This window comes from Lolium rigidum, chromosome 3, assembly GCF_022539505.1.
Source record: "Lolium rigidum isolate FL_2022 chromosome 3, APGP_CSIRO_Lrig_0.1, whole genome shotgun sequence".
NCBI lineage: Eukaryota > Viridiplantae > Streptophyta > Magnoliopsida > Poales > Poaceae > Lolium > Lolium rigidum.
Window position 1 is genome coordinate 4,670,290 of NC_061510.1, and position 18,806 is coordinate 4,689,095.

General features: G+C 44.0%; 1 protein-coding gene across 1 annotated transcript; it reads left to right on the forward strand.

The window, feature by feature from the left end:
• The first annotated feature begins 2,577 nt into the window (after positions 1–2,577).
• On the forward strand, positions 2,578–10,014 carry LOC124694199 (probable helicase CHR10). The gene is made up of 17 exons (XM_047227216.1): positions 2,578–2,657; positions 2,786–2,793; positions 2,960–3,038; positions 3,145–3,311; positions 3,505–3,630; positions 3,710–3,890; positions 5,186–5,321; positions 5,404–5,521; positions 5,963–6,052; positions 6,191–6,298; positions 6,402–6,605; positions 6,793–6,918; positions 7,001–7,659; positions 7,886–8,031; positions 8,981–9,139; positions 9,531–9,645; positions 9,736–10,014. The coding sequence occupies exons 3-17, from the start codon at positions 2,960–2,962 to the stop codon at positions 9,779–9,781; spliced, it is 2,460 nt and encodes an 819-aa protein (XP_047083172.1). The 5' UTR covers positions 2,578–2,657; positions 2,786–2,793; the 3' UTR covers positions 9,782–10,014.
• The last annotated feature ends 8,792 nt before the right edge of the window (positions 10,015–18,806 follow it).

Below are 18,806 nucleotides of genomic sequence, written 5' to 3' on the forward strand. Positions count from 1 at the left end.
CTCATCTCTCATATCCACACTCTCTCCACTCTCTAACACTAGATCCCCACTTCCTTTTCCAGTCACACTGCTCAATTTTACTTCACATCCACACTCTTTGCACGCGAAGGAGATGGTGCAGGAGTCGAAGACGTCCACCGGCGATCCCAAGCAGAAGTTTTGTTCTTCATTCTATCTACATATTGTGTTCCGTATTTCTATCCCTCTAATTGACCTCCATATGGTTTCAGATGCACCCAACATCGTCGGGCTCACGGAGGATGACGTGAAGATTCACGGCGTCATCATTCGCTCGGTGATTGTTGTGCAGATCCACACGCCATGGTCAGCCGTGAGGTGAATGGCTTGCAGATTAGGGAGGGGATCGAGAAATTCTAAGCAATTAGCTAGGACAGTTTCTGTAATTAGGGGTTTTCTTCTTTTCGAGTTAGGCATGCTGCATATATAGAGATGGGGAAATGATGCCCTTCTATATGTGGTTTTTAGCAGGTTTAGATCTAAAAGTGTAGAGAAATTGAGTATAAGGATTAGATCCTTAGATAAGTGGTTCCAGTGTAATATGATGTAATGAAATACAATTATCCGTCTTAATGACACGACAAACATATATTTAGCTTTAATTGTGATTAAATTTTCTCCCTCGAAAGGTGCACGAAACACGACAATAATAATGCGCAGCACTATACCTATACTCATCATTTATATTTGCACCGTCTACTACTATACCGATGTATTTCCGTCTCGGTGTTGCATACGAGAACGCGCCGCGGAATCGTTATGCGCCACGAGAAAAAAATGCCGAATCTATAGAACTCCTGACGCAATTATCCCTGATGAATTTTATTTGTCGGTTCATCACCATCGCGGCGATTAGTGGCATGCCTTGTCGTTCAAAACCGCCAAGGTCCCCCTAAGGTGTTGTAGCAAGGTACAGTTTAACGGTACATTCTTCTTCATCTTCTTATTTACCCTTTCTTCTTACAAGTATTGCTTTTATTAATATTAGTATTATTAGTAGACTTATTATTATTATCGTCAAAAGTGATTGAAGTATATGTTATCTTGTTTGCCCCCCCCACACACACACACACAATGTATAATTCTCACCAACTTCAGGTTGGGTTGCACCGTTGCTATATGCAACAAGAACAAGCAAGAAAAACAATATGAAGTAGCAGCTAGTTAGGTAAGTTCAGTGTAAGTTCACTCCATATATACCATATTTCCATGTATTTACAAAAATACCACAACAAAAATAAAACTTACAAAACAATATCACTATCGACACTTGGGTACTCCACGGAATGCCAATATGATACCAGCTTATATCAAATATCTTTAATTTTACAATGGCTTTTTTGTAAGCTCTTTGTGCCGATAATTTGAAGGCGGGGACTTAGTTGCGCATTTATTGTGGAAGGTGGATCCTCCTCTCCTTCTCTAACCTAACATGAGTTGTACCAAGCACACAACGCGCGACTAGTTCATCCATCACTACAACCTCCTCTTGCTTGGTACCCACTAGCCTCTCCTCCTTCCACACATCGTTTATGTAGTTGTTTGGAATTTTCATGATATATTCTAAATAAATATTTACCATTCTTTTTTTGGGTCCGTCGTCAAGTGTGTGCAAACATGGCAAACCAATTTGACTAACCTACTAGGCCATCAGTGATTTTCCATCACCTGCACAATAGTACAAGACTATTACTACATAAGGCAAAGGAAAAGCCCTAAAATTTATTAGGTATATTGTGTGAACTGTGTCACTCCATGATGGATGACTATTGAGGAAGCTAATTAACACATCCTCATGTGAAATGATAAAAGTATTCTTGATATGCACCAAGAAGATCACGAAATTCAGTGAAACTCAATCACTCTCTTGACAAGAGTACCTCTAATGAAAAGCAACTGAAAAAAGGAAAATAAATTCTACTTTCTTCATTTGCCATTCAGTGATGGTAGTCGCCGGTGCTTCTTTTTCACCATGGAGTAAATCTTGGCACCCGGATTTATGATTCACATCATCTTGAGGTTGGGGATCAGTTTTGCAATCTCTGAATCTTGTCCTTGTTCCCTCTTTGAACAAGCATCTGAATACTCTTGCACTCACACGCACACCAACATGAGAATATTAGTTAGACAAACATACTAAGCAGTAGAAAAAAGTAGCTAGTCAGGGCAATTGAGTGTGGGTTAATTCGATATATGCCAAAACTTAAATGAGCTGTAGAACGGCGTTAAACAGTACTACTCCATATGACACGTCCCCAATAGTATCATTCCGACTCGGAGGCGACACGAGAAACGGGCCGAAACTGCCACGCCGGCCCGGCCCATATGACACGGCAAACAATATTGTAGTATTTCTCGCGCAGCCTTCTCGTGTCTGCCACGTCCCTCCCACATTCCGCAACTCCCATTTTCCCATTTTTTTTCCACTTCCCGCGCCTCCCCAATGGCGACGGCGACCGCCTACGAGCGCCGCCTGCTCGCCGCCGCCGACCTCGTCCTCTCCGCCGACGGAGGATCCCATCCTCCGCTATTCTCCTCCTCTGCTGACCTCGGGGTCACCGCCGACCTCAAGCCGCACCAGCTCGACGGCGTCGACTGGCTCATCCGCCGCTACCACCTCGGCGTCAACGTCCTGCTCGGTCCGTACCTCCAAATCGCCGCCGTTTCCGCCGGCTCTCTCTCGTCTCTCACCACTACATCCCAACTCCTCCATTAGTACTACACTGTTGCGATTAATTTTTAATTCGGTTTCCGATTCATTTTGCAGGCGATGAGGTGAGCCTGCCCTTTGCTAGGGATGGGAATATGGGATACATCAGCTCCAATTCTGGCACCAACATTGGTTTCTGCAAACTGCAATAGGGCGCTAACGCTTTCAGAACCACATTCGGCTTCCGTGAGTGACTGCTGATGATGTTTACGCATGTCTGACCATGTGCAGATGGGACTGGGGAAGACCCTGCAAGCGATTTCTCTTTTGAGCTACCTGAAGATCAAATCCATTGCGCCGGGACCGTTTCGTGTGTACTTTATTACCTTGTCTGATCTCACTTGTCGATATGAGAGGAGCTTGTTGCTCCATCATCTCCATTTCATCATCTCATAATGGTGGTGTTCTTCTTTCAGTGGTGTTATGCCCTCTGAGTGTGACAGATGGCTGGCTCTCGGAATTCGGTAAATTCTGCCCTTCCTTGAAGGTCATCCAGTATGTCGGCGATAAGGTGCATCGTCGTAATCTACGGAGAACTATGCATGAAGATGTCCAGAAATCTTCAGTGTCGTCTGGTTCAAATGTATGCTGTTCCCTTACAAGTTTCTGTACTTATTTTATTAATCTCTATCAGTATGGGTAACACCTCTTGAGTCTTGGCTATTACATCTGTTCTTACTTGTTGCAGAATAGCTTTGTTTGGAGAGCATTGTTCTTCCGTAGTTATTTTGGTGCATGGTCTTTACCTTCTTTATTTTTTCATCAATGCAAAATAGGTATTACCATTTGATGTGATGCTGACGAGCTATGACATAGCCTTGATGGATCAGGACTTTCTTTCGCAAATTCCATGGCTCTATGTGGTTATTGATGAGGCCCAGCGTCTGAAAAATCCATCCACTGTATGTAAAACTGCTCCTTCACTATGATCATGCGAGTGGTAGGGCTCTGTTTATAACACTAGTTCTGATTTTTTTCCAGGTATTGTATAATGTCCTTGAAGAACGTTTTATCATGCCAAGGCGTCTACTACTGACAGGCACTCCTATCCAGAACAACCTTTCTGAACTATGGGCGTTGATGCACTTCTGCATGCCTTCAATTTTTGGGTCGCTCGATGAATTCCTGTCTACTTTCAAGGAAGCTGGGAATTTGCTACTAGGTATGTACCTAATATTATATACTACTAGCTACCTCCACTCCGATGAATAAGGCTTATAAATTTAGTCAAAAGTTGAAGCTTACTAAGTTTGACCTAATGTAAAGAAGAAAATATAAACATCTACAGCATGAAACAAATTTATTATGAAAATATATTTTATGATGAATCTACTAATATTGATTTGGTATTGTAAATGTTCATACTTTTATCTATAACATTGGTCAAACTTAGAAGATGTTGACTTTTGACTAAATTTATAAGCCTTATTCATTGCAACTGTGCGAGTAGGATTCATCTTGTTGCCAGTGATATGTTTTGTTCTGTCAGAAACATATTTATGCAACTTCTCTGTGAGCACTATATGCCTCATGTTTATCATTAAGCGGACACCTTGGGTGCTAGCATATGTGCAGCCTCTTCCTGTTTCATGTTGTATTATATTTAGGTAGGTCCGTGGTGATGGGTTAATTAAATACTGTTACTCTATCATCAATAGTCCTGTTATTTTTTTTGGAGAGCACATAAAACTAGAACACATATTATACAGTTTTCTTTGTTTATTCAAAGGCAATGGTTGGAATGAAAATTCTCTCTTCAAGACAACAAAACTAATTTGTGATTTTTAAAAGAGTATTTTCATACCATCGCAAAGAGGTTAAGAGGTACAGATTGGAGCAAAATATCACAGTGCCACAGGAATAATGCAAAACCTTTTCTTTAATGAATTAGCTTGTTTGTTTTTAGCTGGCTGAGTTTAGAGTTCATTTGCTTTGTCTCGTGGTTTTTAGGTGGCTAAGCTCTAGAGCTCATTCAGATAGCAATATAAGGTGCCCCAACATTTGGCTATGCAATGGTTGTCAAAGTTTTTATCTGTTCAAACCAGTTCTTTTCACATCACTCAATCATCTCTGACATTTTCTTTGATTGTCATACTCCCTCCGGTCCGATTTAATCGACGCGGAGGGAGCCTGCACATGCATGTGGTTAGGCTTGCCCATGTGTCAATTAATTGAGACCAGAGGTAGTATGTCTTTTCGTTTTGTTTGTTTGAGATGTTCACATAAGCACAAGGACACCTGCTCTGTTTGGCTACTCTTTCTGCAAAAATATGAACATGCACCATTTCTTAAACAATATACTCCTTCCAATCCATAAAAAGTGTCAGAATTTTACTAAGAGAGTAGTACAAATTTGAAGTAAGACCCCGACACTTATTATGGATCGGAGGGAGTACTAGTTTTGAATATATATAAAGTCAGCTTCCATATTCAAAATGTTAATATGTTTCTCAACAGGTAGTCAAGCTAATAAAGCAAACAGACAATGCAAGATCCTTAAACATATACTCAGAGCATTTATGCTGCGACGAACAAAAGCTTTACTAATTAAGGGCGGAATTCTTGAGTTGCCTCCATTAACCGAGCTGACAGTGTCAGTATGACAGTATCTAAGCTTCAGCATAATCTTCTTATTTTTTCCCATTTACCTTTTTAAAGTTCATTGATCTTTACAGGATGGTACCTTTGACACCCGTCCAGAAGAAGATATACTTATCGGTGTTGAGAAAAGAGCTGCAAACACTTCTTTCATTCACTGGTGGATCTTCTCGTCACCAGTCTTTGCAAAACATTGTAATGTTTTTTTTTCTGCCTAGCAGCATCTCTTATATATGTTCAATGCCACAATACGAAATTGTGTAGATTTAGTATAATTTTTATTCTTGGCACTGGTGATTTGTTCAATCAAATTAGCTTGTTTGATTTTAGCTGGCTGAGTTCTAGAGTTCATTCGTTTTACCCTGTGGTTGGCTTTGTGAACTCATTATTTATTAACTATTCTTCTGCTTGTGGCAAAAAAAGTATTTTATAAAGCCCGTCATACCAGATCGCATCTCAGTAAAGTACATACCATTTCCAGTTTAGTTGCTCGTCAGGGTGAGACTGTTGGGTTTGCTAGTTCATATCAGAGTGCTGGGATGTGGGGTCTTCCACCTTTATGCCCTTTGGCAGTTATGCACATTAGAGCTCTGTGCAAATTTAAGTTCAGTGTCTTATTTTTGCAAATCCTACCAGGTAGTACAACTGCGAAAAGCTTGCAGTCATCCATATCTATTCAGTGGCATTGAGCCTGAACCTTATGAGGAGGGGGAGCATTTAGTTCAGGTCAGTTCAACTTAATTTTGAAAGAGGGCACTAAGAGTTTGTGGGAATGATTTGCAAGCATGAACTTTGAACATGGGACTTTTTTTTGGGTTTATGTAGACCAGTTATTTAATGGTATTTTATGTGATATTTATTCAGGCTAGTGGAAAGCTTCTTGTGCTAGATCTTGTTCTCAAGAAGCTCCACAGGTTAGGTCATCGTGTTCTGCTATTTGCTCAGATGACTCAGACACTGGACATTCTGCAGGTTTTGTTTTCTTGAACCATCTGACATAGAATGACATATTTATCTTATGGTTACGCATGTCGGTTCAATGTAAACAATTGCTTTTTGATCACCCCTTAAACAGGATTTCCTAGAACTGCGTGATTACACATATGAGCGCCTGGATGGTTCAGTGCGTGCTGAGGAGCGGTTTACAGCAATAAGAAATTTCAGCTCTCAACCTACCAGAGGTGTTGTGGGAGATGACAACAATCCAAGTGGAGCTTTTGTGTTCATGATATCAACTAGAGCAGGGGGTGTTGGGCTTAATCTCATTGGTGCTGACACTGTGAGTGTAACTGAAGTCGAAACTAGTCAAATCCAGTTCTCTAATCTTTGGATTCTAGTGATGGTTTCTTTATTCAAAATGTGTATTTAGTGCCCAGCAGACAGCTCCAGACTAATTATCATTCATTTCTTTTTGAAAACTTTATGCTATTGATCATTTTGTTGCTAATTGAAATGATTGGTTGCAGGTTATTTTTTATGAACAAGACTGGAATCCTCAAGCTGACAAACAGGCTTTGCAGCGTACTCACCGCATCGGACAGTTGAATCATGTATTATCAATAAATTTGGTATCACAGCGCACAATTGAAGAGGTCAAAAGTCTGACTTGCGTGTACTAGTGCTATCTTGATTAAGTAGATCCTGAGTTTCTTCTTTTATTTGAAACTGATGCAGGTCATCATGCGAAGAGCAGAGAGAAAACTTAAGCTTAGCCACAATATTTTTGGAGATGAGGATACAACCGACCGGAAAGGGAAAGATCTGGGAAATGAAGCTAGTGACATGCGTTCGATTATATTTGGCTTACACCAATTTGACCCCGCAGATACAGCTGCAGAAACAATCAATGAGGAGACACTAGAAAAATTGGAATCAATGTCAGAAAATGTTATCAAGATGCGCACTCATGAACCTTCAGAGAAGGATGGCCGAGCATTTGAAATCAATCCGAATTCAACTGATGGTAGCGGGGCCGTGATTACTAGAGCTTATGATTCTATTAAAATTGATCCTGGGGTTGACGAAGCTGCATACCTCTCCTGGGTGGAGAAGTTTAAGGAGACTTCACATTCTATTGAAAATGTCACAGTTGAACTAGAAAAGCAAAGATCAGCACCTGAAGAAAAGCTCTTGAAACGTGAAGCTAATAAGAAAAAAGCTGAAGAAAAGAGATTAGCCAAGTGGAAAGATTTGGGATACGAGACATTAGCGGTCAAAGATCCTGATAACATACCAAATCAGATTATTTCTGACTCAGGATCCGTCCAACTTGTATATGGAGATTGCACTGATCCATCAAAAATTTGCGCTGCAAAGCCTGCCATAATATTCAGGTACTTTTTCAGGAAAGAAGTGTGACTACATTATTTACCAATGTCCACTAACCCTGACTAGGAATTTTAGTGTGTTATACAGTATTCCAGAAGGCTCTGAGATTTTAGATCAGGTTTAAACTGCTTAGCTTGAAATGTGCAATTTGAATTTCTTTTAATTCCTTCCAACATTTCATAGTTTTTTCTGAACCACATTTTGTACTAAACAAATCAAATGCTGGTGCAGTTGCGTAGATAATTCTGGGACATGGGGACGTGGAGGAATGTTTGATGCTTTGACAGGTCTCTCGACACACATTCCAGATGCTTATAAGCGTGCTTCTGAATCTGACGATCTTCACATGGGGGATCTTCACTTGATTCAGCTAGATGGTTGGTTCTTACACTAGCTCCATTATTTTCACTTCTTTAAGAGAAGCACGTCATACTTAAGTGGTACCTGAGAGCTCAAAATGTTTTTGATACTGCTGTTGTTTTCCTCAAAGTACTGCTCACTCTGATGATGTGCAATTGTTTTCCTTCATCTTCATCCATCAATTGCCAAGCTAACCTTGTCATGAAAGCTAATGCGAATCCAATTCAACCTGGTATTATGTCTTATACGAAAATCATCAATCATAGCGACAAGTTACTAATTGACCATCACAGATTATTTATATGCATATTTTCAAGTGACAGCCCTTTGGAGTGATTGTTAGTGGTATAGATGTTCTCTGATTCAAGAACAAAATCAACTACTGTAGTGTTGCCGTCCATAATCGATCACATATCAAGTGACTTATTTATCACCTATCACCATAGATAAATCATATGATCCATGGACAGAATCGTGTTCAGTTCCTTTTCATGTGGCTACTCTGGAAGTCCACTATAGGTAGTTTACTGAAAGAATAATGATGCAACCCTGCAAAGCTATATCACAGTAGCCTGCATTTGGTGGACTTTGGATGTATTCACAGTCAACAAAGGTTTTTTGTGGGGAGTCTGCCATAGGCACGAGCAGCTTATCGTATTGTAGTAAATCTGAGTTCATTCATTTCCATTTGAATATGAGTTTAGATTGTAGTGGTCTGCTTGGTATCTTAAGTCTATCCAAGTTTCACTGCTATATTAAAAAATGTGCTTCTTACAATAGGCTGTGCATCTATGGAAGCCTCATCTGCTGTTAGTGTATAAATAAATCTTAGTGTACAGTTATTCCAGCTGCTTTCTAAGCACTGCATTTGTATTCTCTGATCTTATATTGATGTTATAGATCACAGTTTATACTCTACACTGAGCCAAAACCATTGTATTCACTGCATTTGTATCCTCTCTGCAGAAGACAACTGTAGCCGGACTTTGGTTGCACCTCTATGGGTGGCACTAGCTGTTATCCAGTCTTATAGTCCGAAGCGTAAAATTCCAAGAAGTGGAATCTCAATACCTGATTTGGAGCTGTGTTTATCAAAGGCGGCCTTCTCAGCTGCTCAGCGTTCTGGTATCAATCCCCTCTTGACTTATTGCCGCATTAGAAACTTGGAGTGTATCTTTAAATCTTGACATTGGAAGCTATTTTGTGTTTTCATGCATTCACGTTTGCCATTTACATATTCAGTAGTTTGAAGAAATATTAATATGTAGCAGGAGTGTTGAACCATAATTGCAGAATCCTCCAGTTATAAATTGTTTGTGGAGTGAATTCAGTTCAGTTCTCAAACCAGCTCAGTTCAGTAGCCATGAGGTGGTGTCACCATGGTTAATTAGACTAATAGTCACAACATGTTTGTAACAATTAACTAAGAGAGTTCTACATTTACATTTTCCAATGTGATTTATTCTAGCTAATTTATCAGTCTCACCTTGATTTATTTCCATTTATTTGCCTGAAGCGAGTATCCATATGCCCCGGATCGGTCAGCAGAGTGGCTCCCAAAGATCAGAGTGGTATACCATTGAACGCCTGCTCAGGAAATACGCATCACTTCATGGCATCGACATTTTTGTGTACGCAACAGACTTTACTTTGATCATGTTATTAATTCTTAATTGGTAAATGTTCGCTAACAACTATTCATCGTGGTTTTTTGGTAACAGGTACTACTTCAGGCGATCACCCAAGCAACAGCCAGATTCAGATTAATGCATGTTCATTTAAGGCACAACCTAGCTATGTGTAGCTGTGTAGGGAATAGGGATATACATGCTGTAACCTGTCCAAGAAGAATGAGAGACCGTAATGTAACATGTAACTTTTGCTTTTCCTGTAGCTGAACCAAATGAACTTAGTACTGTTCTATCAAACCGTAGAATGAATAGGTACCTCAAGAGGTGTCTTGTATGTATGTATGATGTGAGAAATATTTGAACTGTTAACTTCAGTGTGCAGCCATTATCCTATCTCTGTAATTCGGCATTTATCTTTTGTTTCCTCTGAAGTCTCACCATTTATATATCATATGAAGATTCAACATTCAGGTAATAATAATTGTTACACGTGGTTTCCTTTGCATTGATGAGGCATTCTGGAAGCTGACCCCTGTGTACGACCTCTTCAGGTGAGGTTGAGAGTGGTGCCGTAGGTGGAATGGTGGATCCAGACCAATGTGTTTGCGATGCTATGATGATGAGGCAAGCAAACGAAAAAAAATATACTATTGTTGCATATGTGATGTTTTGGCATGAATGATGCTTCAGTTCGCCGACTGCTTCATATTCGAGCGAATCAAATTGCAATGTGATGTTTCCCGCGACATGGGTACCTAACAATTTTTCGGTTAATTTTTTTCATTAAGACTTTTAGCAAGTCTTTTTTTTCATATTGAATAACCAGTAGAAAAAATGTGGTAGTTTATTTACTGTGCATCTTGCTACACCGTATGTATGTATCGTGGTGCTAATAATTCAAGCTTGCGTTTCAATGCATTGATAGAGTTTGATACAAGCCTAGAGAGACCACACCCAAATACAACATGACACACTACGATGTGGGGAGCAGTGCTGCAAGCCTTGAAGCCCCTGCTGTCTCCCACGATTTGGCCTCTGCCATTATCGTGTCGACCAAGTCATGAAGGTCAGGTCATGCGTGCCATCGAAGATAACAGCGTTCCTCTGCTTCCATAGCTAAAGTTGTATCAAATCACCGCACTTATTATGCATAGGAGAGGGGAGATATTAACCTCACTACTATTATATGTATCATCACTTAATTTGGGATTTTGACATCACCAGCTCCTAATCCTAGCTCTGCCAATGATCATCTGACGCTACAGCACCATGCCAGCTTGTGCGAGAGACACCGCGCCAGGTGATGGGCTCCCGCACTGTACTATTAGTTCTTGCGGGGTTTTCACTGTAGGTTTCTACTTCCTCCTATTCGATGAATAAGACACACGTATTTCAAAATAAATTTTGACTGAAAAAGTTGAGTAACAAAATATTGATTATATTATATATAATCAGTATCGTTGGATTCGTATTAAAAAAACATTTCTAATGATACTAATTTTATAACAACAATTGTTATATCTTCGAAATAATTTTTGATCAAAGAAAAAAAACCCGGAAAAAGAGGACGACTTGTTCATTGGACTGGAGAGAGCAGACCAATACATACATAATTGATATGTCAGAGGTCCGCGATCTTTCCCATGCGGAAACGCGCCAAAACTCGGAAAATAGGGAAAAAATAAAGCCAACCAAGTGGTGCTAGAGCGTGTTCAATAGTATAGCCAACATGAGGCTATAAAACATTGCCATGTCATCTATAGCTAGCTTTATCGCCAATATAATATGTATAAGAGCAAGTACAATAGAGTCCAGTCAGCTGACTATACGATATTAAATAATATATTTTAGATAAGTTGGAGGAGAGAGAAGATGAGAGAGAAGGGAGGTGGGCTATTATGCAATAGCCAGCTCTTGCACGTGCTTCTAGGCACTTTGTGAGAGTGAAAGGTGGTCCATATGTTAGAAAAATACTTCATTTTTATAGTCAACTATTGTACATGTTAGCTAGATGGTGACTACAAATGACATGTCATCTTGTTATAGCCAGCAGTTGGCTATACTATTGGAATTGCTCTAATAGTTAGGTACGAAGTGTTGGAGATATGAATATGTTGCCTGCCAAAACCCACCGGCGGGCAGTGGTTAAGCAACACGAAGAGCCGGGAGGCTTCCAAGGCTGCAGTGGGCCCTGGTCCCTCGACGTCGTCCCGCAAATGCTCCGGCACACGTCCTGGCGGTTGCAAGGGCGTGCCACCTGACCTATACCTGGTCAGGAAGGTGTTAGATTGCTTCGATTAGTTCCCTGCATGGCAGACACGTAAACATTAAATATGAGCCCGATCGGTTCTCAGGTTGCCCTGTGGATCGGCTCACAAAGCCGATCGCCCCATGTTTTACGTAGGGTTAACGCTGACATGGGGCTCCTGCTTGATCAGTATAAAGCTAAACCAATCTACGACAGTTTAGGGTTTTCACCGTATGATCGGAACATCCTACGCGTAGTTGAGCCTAATAAACACGAAAGATAATGGAAAACTAACCTTAAAAGAGGCCTAAAAACCAACATTAAGTTAATTCCCGGAACATCCCTCTTAGGACTAACAAACCATACCTAACGCACTACCGGATCGTTCAACCCGTTTGCAAGGCCTAACCATACGGATATTAAACCAATCCTTGAAGAATCAAGGAGCAACTATAACGGATCGGATCTACTAAACAACGAACAAGCAAGATGCTGCCCTTACACCTGGATAGGTGTAAGGGCAGCTAGATATCAAGGGACGGCACAGCTAAGCAGATATGCGTAAGAAAAGCATCTATGCAAGCCCCAAAACATCTACGATAAGTAGTGCTACTCGCCATCAACAACGCTTCAGCGACGAGCAACACAAGGTAAACGAATAAACGTGTGCTTGCCTAGATCGCAAGATGCGATCTAGGCAGCATGATGCTTACCCGGGAGAAACCCTCGAAAGAAGGGGTGGCGATGCGCCCGATTTGTGTTTGTTGTGAACGTGATTGTCCTCCTTTTCCGATAACCCTAGATACATATTTATAGTCCAAGGGACTTTCTAATTCGGGCGTGCACCTAACCGTGCACGAGTTAAACTCTATCTTTTAATTCTAAACTAAGATGTGATCTACTATATTACAGATACATGGGCAATCTAGCCCAAACTCTTCGTGCAAGGCCGCTTCAAAGATGCTCCACGCGTGTATCTTTCAAGCCCATCTTCACTTACGGCCCATCTCCTGATTTGGCCAAAATGCGGTGATAACACATGCCCCCTGGTTTTGGTAATGATAATTTCAAAACCACTGCGTTTTTTCCTCGAGGGGTCATGTCGTGGCGGAAGCGAGAACCGTCGCAGTATTCTCCATCATGACGCCTTGCCTTCTCAACTTCTCTGCACGATTTGACAGTTTTGGCACCACATCCTCGAAAACTGCTTAAGCATTAAATCTCTGCTATATCCCCTTTTATTTAGCCACTTCTTGCAGTTCCCGTCTTTGTCCCTTTCGCATTAGCACTCCAAAAGCCCTCCTCTGCCACCATGTCTTCCTCTTCTTCCTCCTCTTCTTCGTCGAGCCTCTTTGTCCAATCCTCTCCCCTCCGAGAGCCGACGCCGGAGTGGGACCCGACGGAGGCCCACGCGGCCCGCATTCGCCGCGCCATCGAGGACGGAGATGAGTCTAGCCATGACTTCTCCGTCTGGTCGGAGGACGACAAGTCCTCGACCGATGGGGAGAGCGACCTCCGTTTCCTTGCAGACGGGGAATCGGAGGAGGAGAGCGACGACGATCGCTTCTCCTGGGGCGATTTCACCTCCTCCGAGGAGGTGAAGGAAGAAGAAAAGGAGGAGGACGACACCTCCTCCGACGAGCCGCCGGCCAAGCGCTTCTACCCTTGGCCGGGCAACCTCAGCGATTTCGACAGCGACGACGACGACGCTGATGAAGAGGACGAGGACAACGAGGGTCCTCCTGGTGGCCGCGGCAGCAGCGACGACGAGTCCGCCGAAAGCGCCGACAGCGGCGGCGACGGCGACGACGAGGGCAGTGACGGCCCGTAGATAGGATCCCTAGAATAGGATCAGTAGTAGTAGATGGGGCAATGTACCCCCTAGTCCTTCCTTTTGAGAGCAATCAGCTCCTTTCATGTAAGAAATCTGATTATCAATGAAGAAATTTCCCCAATTTGACCTTGTCGATTTCTTTCATATTGATTTAGCCGATTCTCCCTTATCTTGACTTTGCCGATTGTCAACTTGGTCGATGCTCAATGAGCCGATGGCAATGCATCAGTTTTTTACAATAAATTGCAAGACAGGTCAATCCAGTTATCCCCTCAGATGGTAACTTGCAATCCTTGAAATTCGGATCCAAATCTCCAATCGAACAGGTCCAGCCCACAACCTTGAGACCCCTAGATCTTGGACTCCAAATCCTCCGATCGTGATGTTCGACCTGACGGCAAAACTCCTGAATTAACGCCTCCAGGAAAGCTTCTAGGACCGTAGCTGATATATCCGCATAACAGGTACCATTTGCTCACAACTTTCCTTGTGATGTCCTGTTCCCTTGCAGCAACAAACTGGCCCAGAGCCTATCAATGATAATGGCTCCCCCTTCAAACTCCTCTTACCAGCTCCGGTGGTTCCCCTCTTCAATAAGTCACCACTGTTTTATAAAAATTGTGGTGCAGAGTTAGCCGATTTCAACCAAAATCGGCTCCCAAGAGCAAAGGATCTTCAGGGGCAGCTGCCCCCCGAGCCTCAGTCAAGGCGAGAATAGTAGCGAAGAAGGTGGCTGCCAGGAAAACTTTGAAGGGAAAACACCCCTCTAGGCTTTGGTTAGCCTATTAAGTCCAGTAATCCTGCTCTTGTAGACCTCTACCGAAGATGATATCATCGAGGACATGCAATCCAGCTGACGAAGCTCCAACTTGGGCACCTCCGGGTACACCACCATATAAAACTAGCCAGATATGTCACCATCGGCTTCCAAGAAAAGGGTCAGCCCTCAACTCCCATCAAAACAAGATAGGAAAGCTTACGCACGAGGAGTCGATGCACCACGAGGGCTCAGCAGGACCAGAAAATCCCTTCTTTGAACCAAGAAGCTTCACATGCAATGGCTCTCTAACTCCTCCTGGCTCAATTCTTGTGCTTTGCTGCCTAGATCGGCTCACCATCCTTGACGAAATTCAGCCCCACGTCCCGATGATGCTGCAGTTGAAGCTCTGGCCAATCGTGACGTTGCCTGTCTTCAGGTCATTTTCCTTCACAGAGGCCTGATCAAGTGGCAGCTTAAACTCTGTAATTCTAAAGTCGATGTCCAAGCATCGGCTGTGCTTAAATTTTTTGTATTTTCGATTTTTTATTAGCCGATCGATCTCATGAATCGGCTTCTCCTGGGTACATACTTCGTGGCCTTATACCTTCTCTGTGTGTGTATGCCCCCCGAGCCGAATCCTTCAAGTGATTGAAGATATCGGCTTTTCAGCCAATTCAAGCTTGTCTTCGCAACTCACCATGCCAAATAGCACATCAATGAGCACGCGTGGTGCGTATAATTTTAGCCGATTGCTGGAATCGGCTTCCCTTGCAGTTGTCGATCCGACTATTTGCTGATAAATGTTGACCATGGCTTATCCCCAGGACCAATTTCGATCTCTTCTAGTCCATCAGCTGCTGTAAACCCCAGCTTTCCATCGCTTGCTAAATCAATGATGAACACATGCAGAAGACACGTTGAGACTATTTGTGGCCGATTGCTAGAATCGGCCTCCTTTTCCATTGCAACGTGTAACGAGGGTTTACAACTTCTTGGTTCTCTGCTATAACGACATGGCATGCTTGAAGCGAGATCCTTGTTTCTTATTTTTTGGGGCCGATCACAGGGATCGGCCTCGCCACGTACGTCCATAGACTTGGATCTTGCTACTCTGTCAGGCCAGTGGATAAGACCAGCCTCACCCCATTTTTTGTAGCTTCGATGCGCTCACAGCCGTCCAGATTGGTTCCAGAGAGCGGCTCTTGGTCATTTGCTTCCCAGATGTTCATGGCAGCCAAAGAAATGTCGATCGAGTCGTCTGCATGAACAACCTCCACTTCATCTCCATCCCATTGTATGATGCACTGATGCATTGTGGATGGAATGCAACAGTTAGCATGGATCCAATCCCTTCCTAGCAGGACAGCGTAAGTGCTCTTGCTGTCGACGATGAAGAAGGACGTAGGGATGGTCTTCCGGCCGACAGTTAAGTCCACGTTCAACACACCCTTGGCTTCTGACGGTTGGCCGTTGAAATCGCTTAGCGTGACGTTGGTTTTGATCAGATCTTCAGTAGAACGTCCCAAACATCGTAACATGGAGTACGGCATTATGTTGACTCGCTGCTCCCGTGTCAACCAAGCATCTTGCCGATAGGCTGCCCATTGATATAACCCTTCGGGTATAGGGCTTTCGGATGCCCGTAGCTCTTCTCTCGTGGCTTTTCAAAGATAACCGGTCGTGGCCCGCAATCAAACCGTGCCACCGATACTTCCTCATCTCTTGGAGCACAAAACTCGACGGGAGAACGAACACCATGTTTGTATCAGCCGATGTCCCCGCATCGGCTTTTGTCCGCTTGGGTCGCCACACTTTCTTTGGTGGGCGAGCTTCGTCTCCAGTGTTTGCTGAATTTTCATGGCCGGATCGGGCCGTGCTTTCCTCAACGTGTACAGTGCTCGCGCCTCGGCTTCCTCCAAGTTTCGTAGCCATTGCACTCGCGCTTTTGGGAGTGGCCGAGTCCATCGAGACACCACCTTGGTCGGTGATATCTATCTTCTTCCTCTGACTCCTCGAAGTCTTCATCTTGGGATGACTCAGCTCGTTTGTTCTGAGGTGGGAGAGGTCCTAGACGCTTGAACACTGAAACTTCATTCGTTCCCTTCCTCTTCTGTTTACATTCTGGGCAGTTCTCGATTGTAGGCAATCGGCTCATTCCTGAGTCCCAGCAGTGTTTGAAGAAAGGACAGTTCCAATGCCTATCCATGTCCTCTTGCTCCCTTGACCTCCCTCTGGCGTGACGCTCATACCCTTCGTATCGACGGTATTTCTTGTTGTCTGCATCAGACCGACGATATCTGTCATCATCTACGTCGTGGTGGCGACGTCGGTCGTACTGCTGTTCGTACTTGTTAAGGAGGTGCGCGGAAAGTGGTCGTTGATACCACACGCTTATCACCTCTTCCTCAGTCAAATACCGTCTGTCATCATGCTGGGGCCGGTCGCGTGGATCGGCCTCCTCTTTATCTTTGCCACGGGAGCGACTGCTCTCGGGCTTATCCTTACCATGGCGATCTGCGAGCCCTGCCATGTTAATAGCAACAGAGAAACCTGGCTCGCGTCTTATGCAATGGTTGAGATCCACCATGTTGACGTCTGGAAACGGCTGCGTGTCAACTCTCATGGCAAACTGACCGAAGAGTAATCGGCCTTGTTCTATCGCCATCTGAATCTGTCCGCGTAAGACTTTGCAGTCGTTGGTGGCATGGGTGAACGTGTGATGCCATTTGCAGTATGGCCTGCCGTTCATCTCTTGTGGCGTGGGGATTTTGTGGCCTTCGGGTAACTTCAGCTGTTTCTCCTTCAGTAGCAAATCAAAAATTTGCTCCGTTTTGCTCAAATCAAAGTCAAACCCTTTCGCAGGCCCTGGTTGTTTCACCCACTTGCAGGACACGGGCTTTGCCCCCCGAGTCCACTCGGCTACAGCGACCTCCTGATCTCCTACAGAATCATCATCTTCTTCCATCTCGATCAGGGCGACGCGCTTGAACTTGTCCTGGTACAATTCTGGGTGGCGCTGTTCATACAATGTCAATTTCTGAACCATATGCGCCAGTGAATTGTACTCTGCTTGGAAGGTCACATCTCTGAGCGGTGCTGATAATCCTGCTATCGCCAGCTCGACTGCTTCCTTCTCAGATAGGCGAACCGAATAACATCGGTTCTTGACGGTCCTGAACCTCTGGATGTACTCAGATACCGTCTCTCCTCGTCTCTGCCGAACCTGGGTCAGATCGGCAAGGCTAGCTTCAGTAGCTTCTGAATGGTATTGTACATGGAATTGCTCCTCCAGCTGCTTCCACGTCCGAACCGAATCTGGTAGCAACGAGGTGTACCACCCAAAGGCTGGACCCGTGAGAGATTGTGAGAAGAACCTCACACGCAGCTCGTCTGAAGCTGAGACCATGCCCAACTGTGCCAAATATCGGCTTACGTGCTCGATTGAGCTGGTTCCTTCTGATCCACTGAATTTTGTGAAGTCAGGGAGCCGATACTTAGGCGGTAGTGGGATTAGGTCATAGTCGTTGGGATACGGCTTGGAATAGCCGATCATTCTCTTCTTCGGCAGGATGCCGAACTAGTCTCTCATGATTGCGGTGATCTCATCCACCGTAGGAGCTGCAGAAGTTGAGCGTGCATGACTTGTACCGGTGGTATATTTGGCTAACCACGCCTGTTTCTCAGCATCTGCTCCAGAACTGCTTCCTGCTCCAGCAACTACTCCCGTTCCAGCGATTCCTCCTGCCGTGGCAGTCCTTCCTGCTGTAATCTGGGTCATCCAGTTGTTGTAGTCCGGCACGTATGTGCACACGTATCCATGTGGAATCTCCTTGGGCGGCTCATACAGGAATTGGTAATCACCCGGATCACCTCCAACCTTGTAGACAACGTACGCCGGTGAACCCGGTTGCTCGTGGAGCTGCCGTCGTGTATGGCGATGGCGGCCTAGTATAGAGCGGTATCTCTCCTTGATGAGTTCCTAGAGCAGGTCCCGACGGAGAGTACTTGTGCTTCATGACTTCTTGCACCACATTGAGCGCGACACGCTCCAGAGTATTCACCAAGCTCTCAGAATGCCGATGAAGAGAGTGAGCAACGGCATAGTTGACTTCCTGTCGCAGGGCTCTGGTACGTTCGTCCGAAGGGAGAGATAGATCTAGTCCCTCCAGCGCACCTTCGGGTTGGAACCCTTTGAACTTGATCCCGTGCGAACGGGTTTTCTCAAAAGCGCCGATGAGATCGGCTTCCAAGATGGCCTTGAGATCATCGTATTTCTTCTTATGCTCAGGAGGCAGATCTTCGTACTTGACCGGTTCTTC

Coding starts and splice junctions, on each gene's coding strand:
- LOC124694199 (XM_047227216.1), top strand. CDS start 2,960: ATGGGACTGGGGAAGACCCTGCAAGCGATTTCTCTTTTGAGCTACCTG. Junction 3,039..3,144: donor CATTGCGCCGGGACCGTTTC/GTGTGTACTTTA, acceptor TTCTTCTTTCAG/TGGTGTTATGCCCTCTGAGT. Junction 9,140..9,530: donor CTCAGCTGCTCAGCGTTCTG/GTATCAATCCCC, acceptor ATTTGCCTGAAG/CGAGTATCCATATGCCCCGG.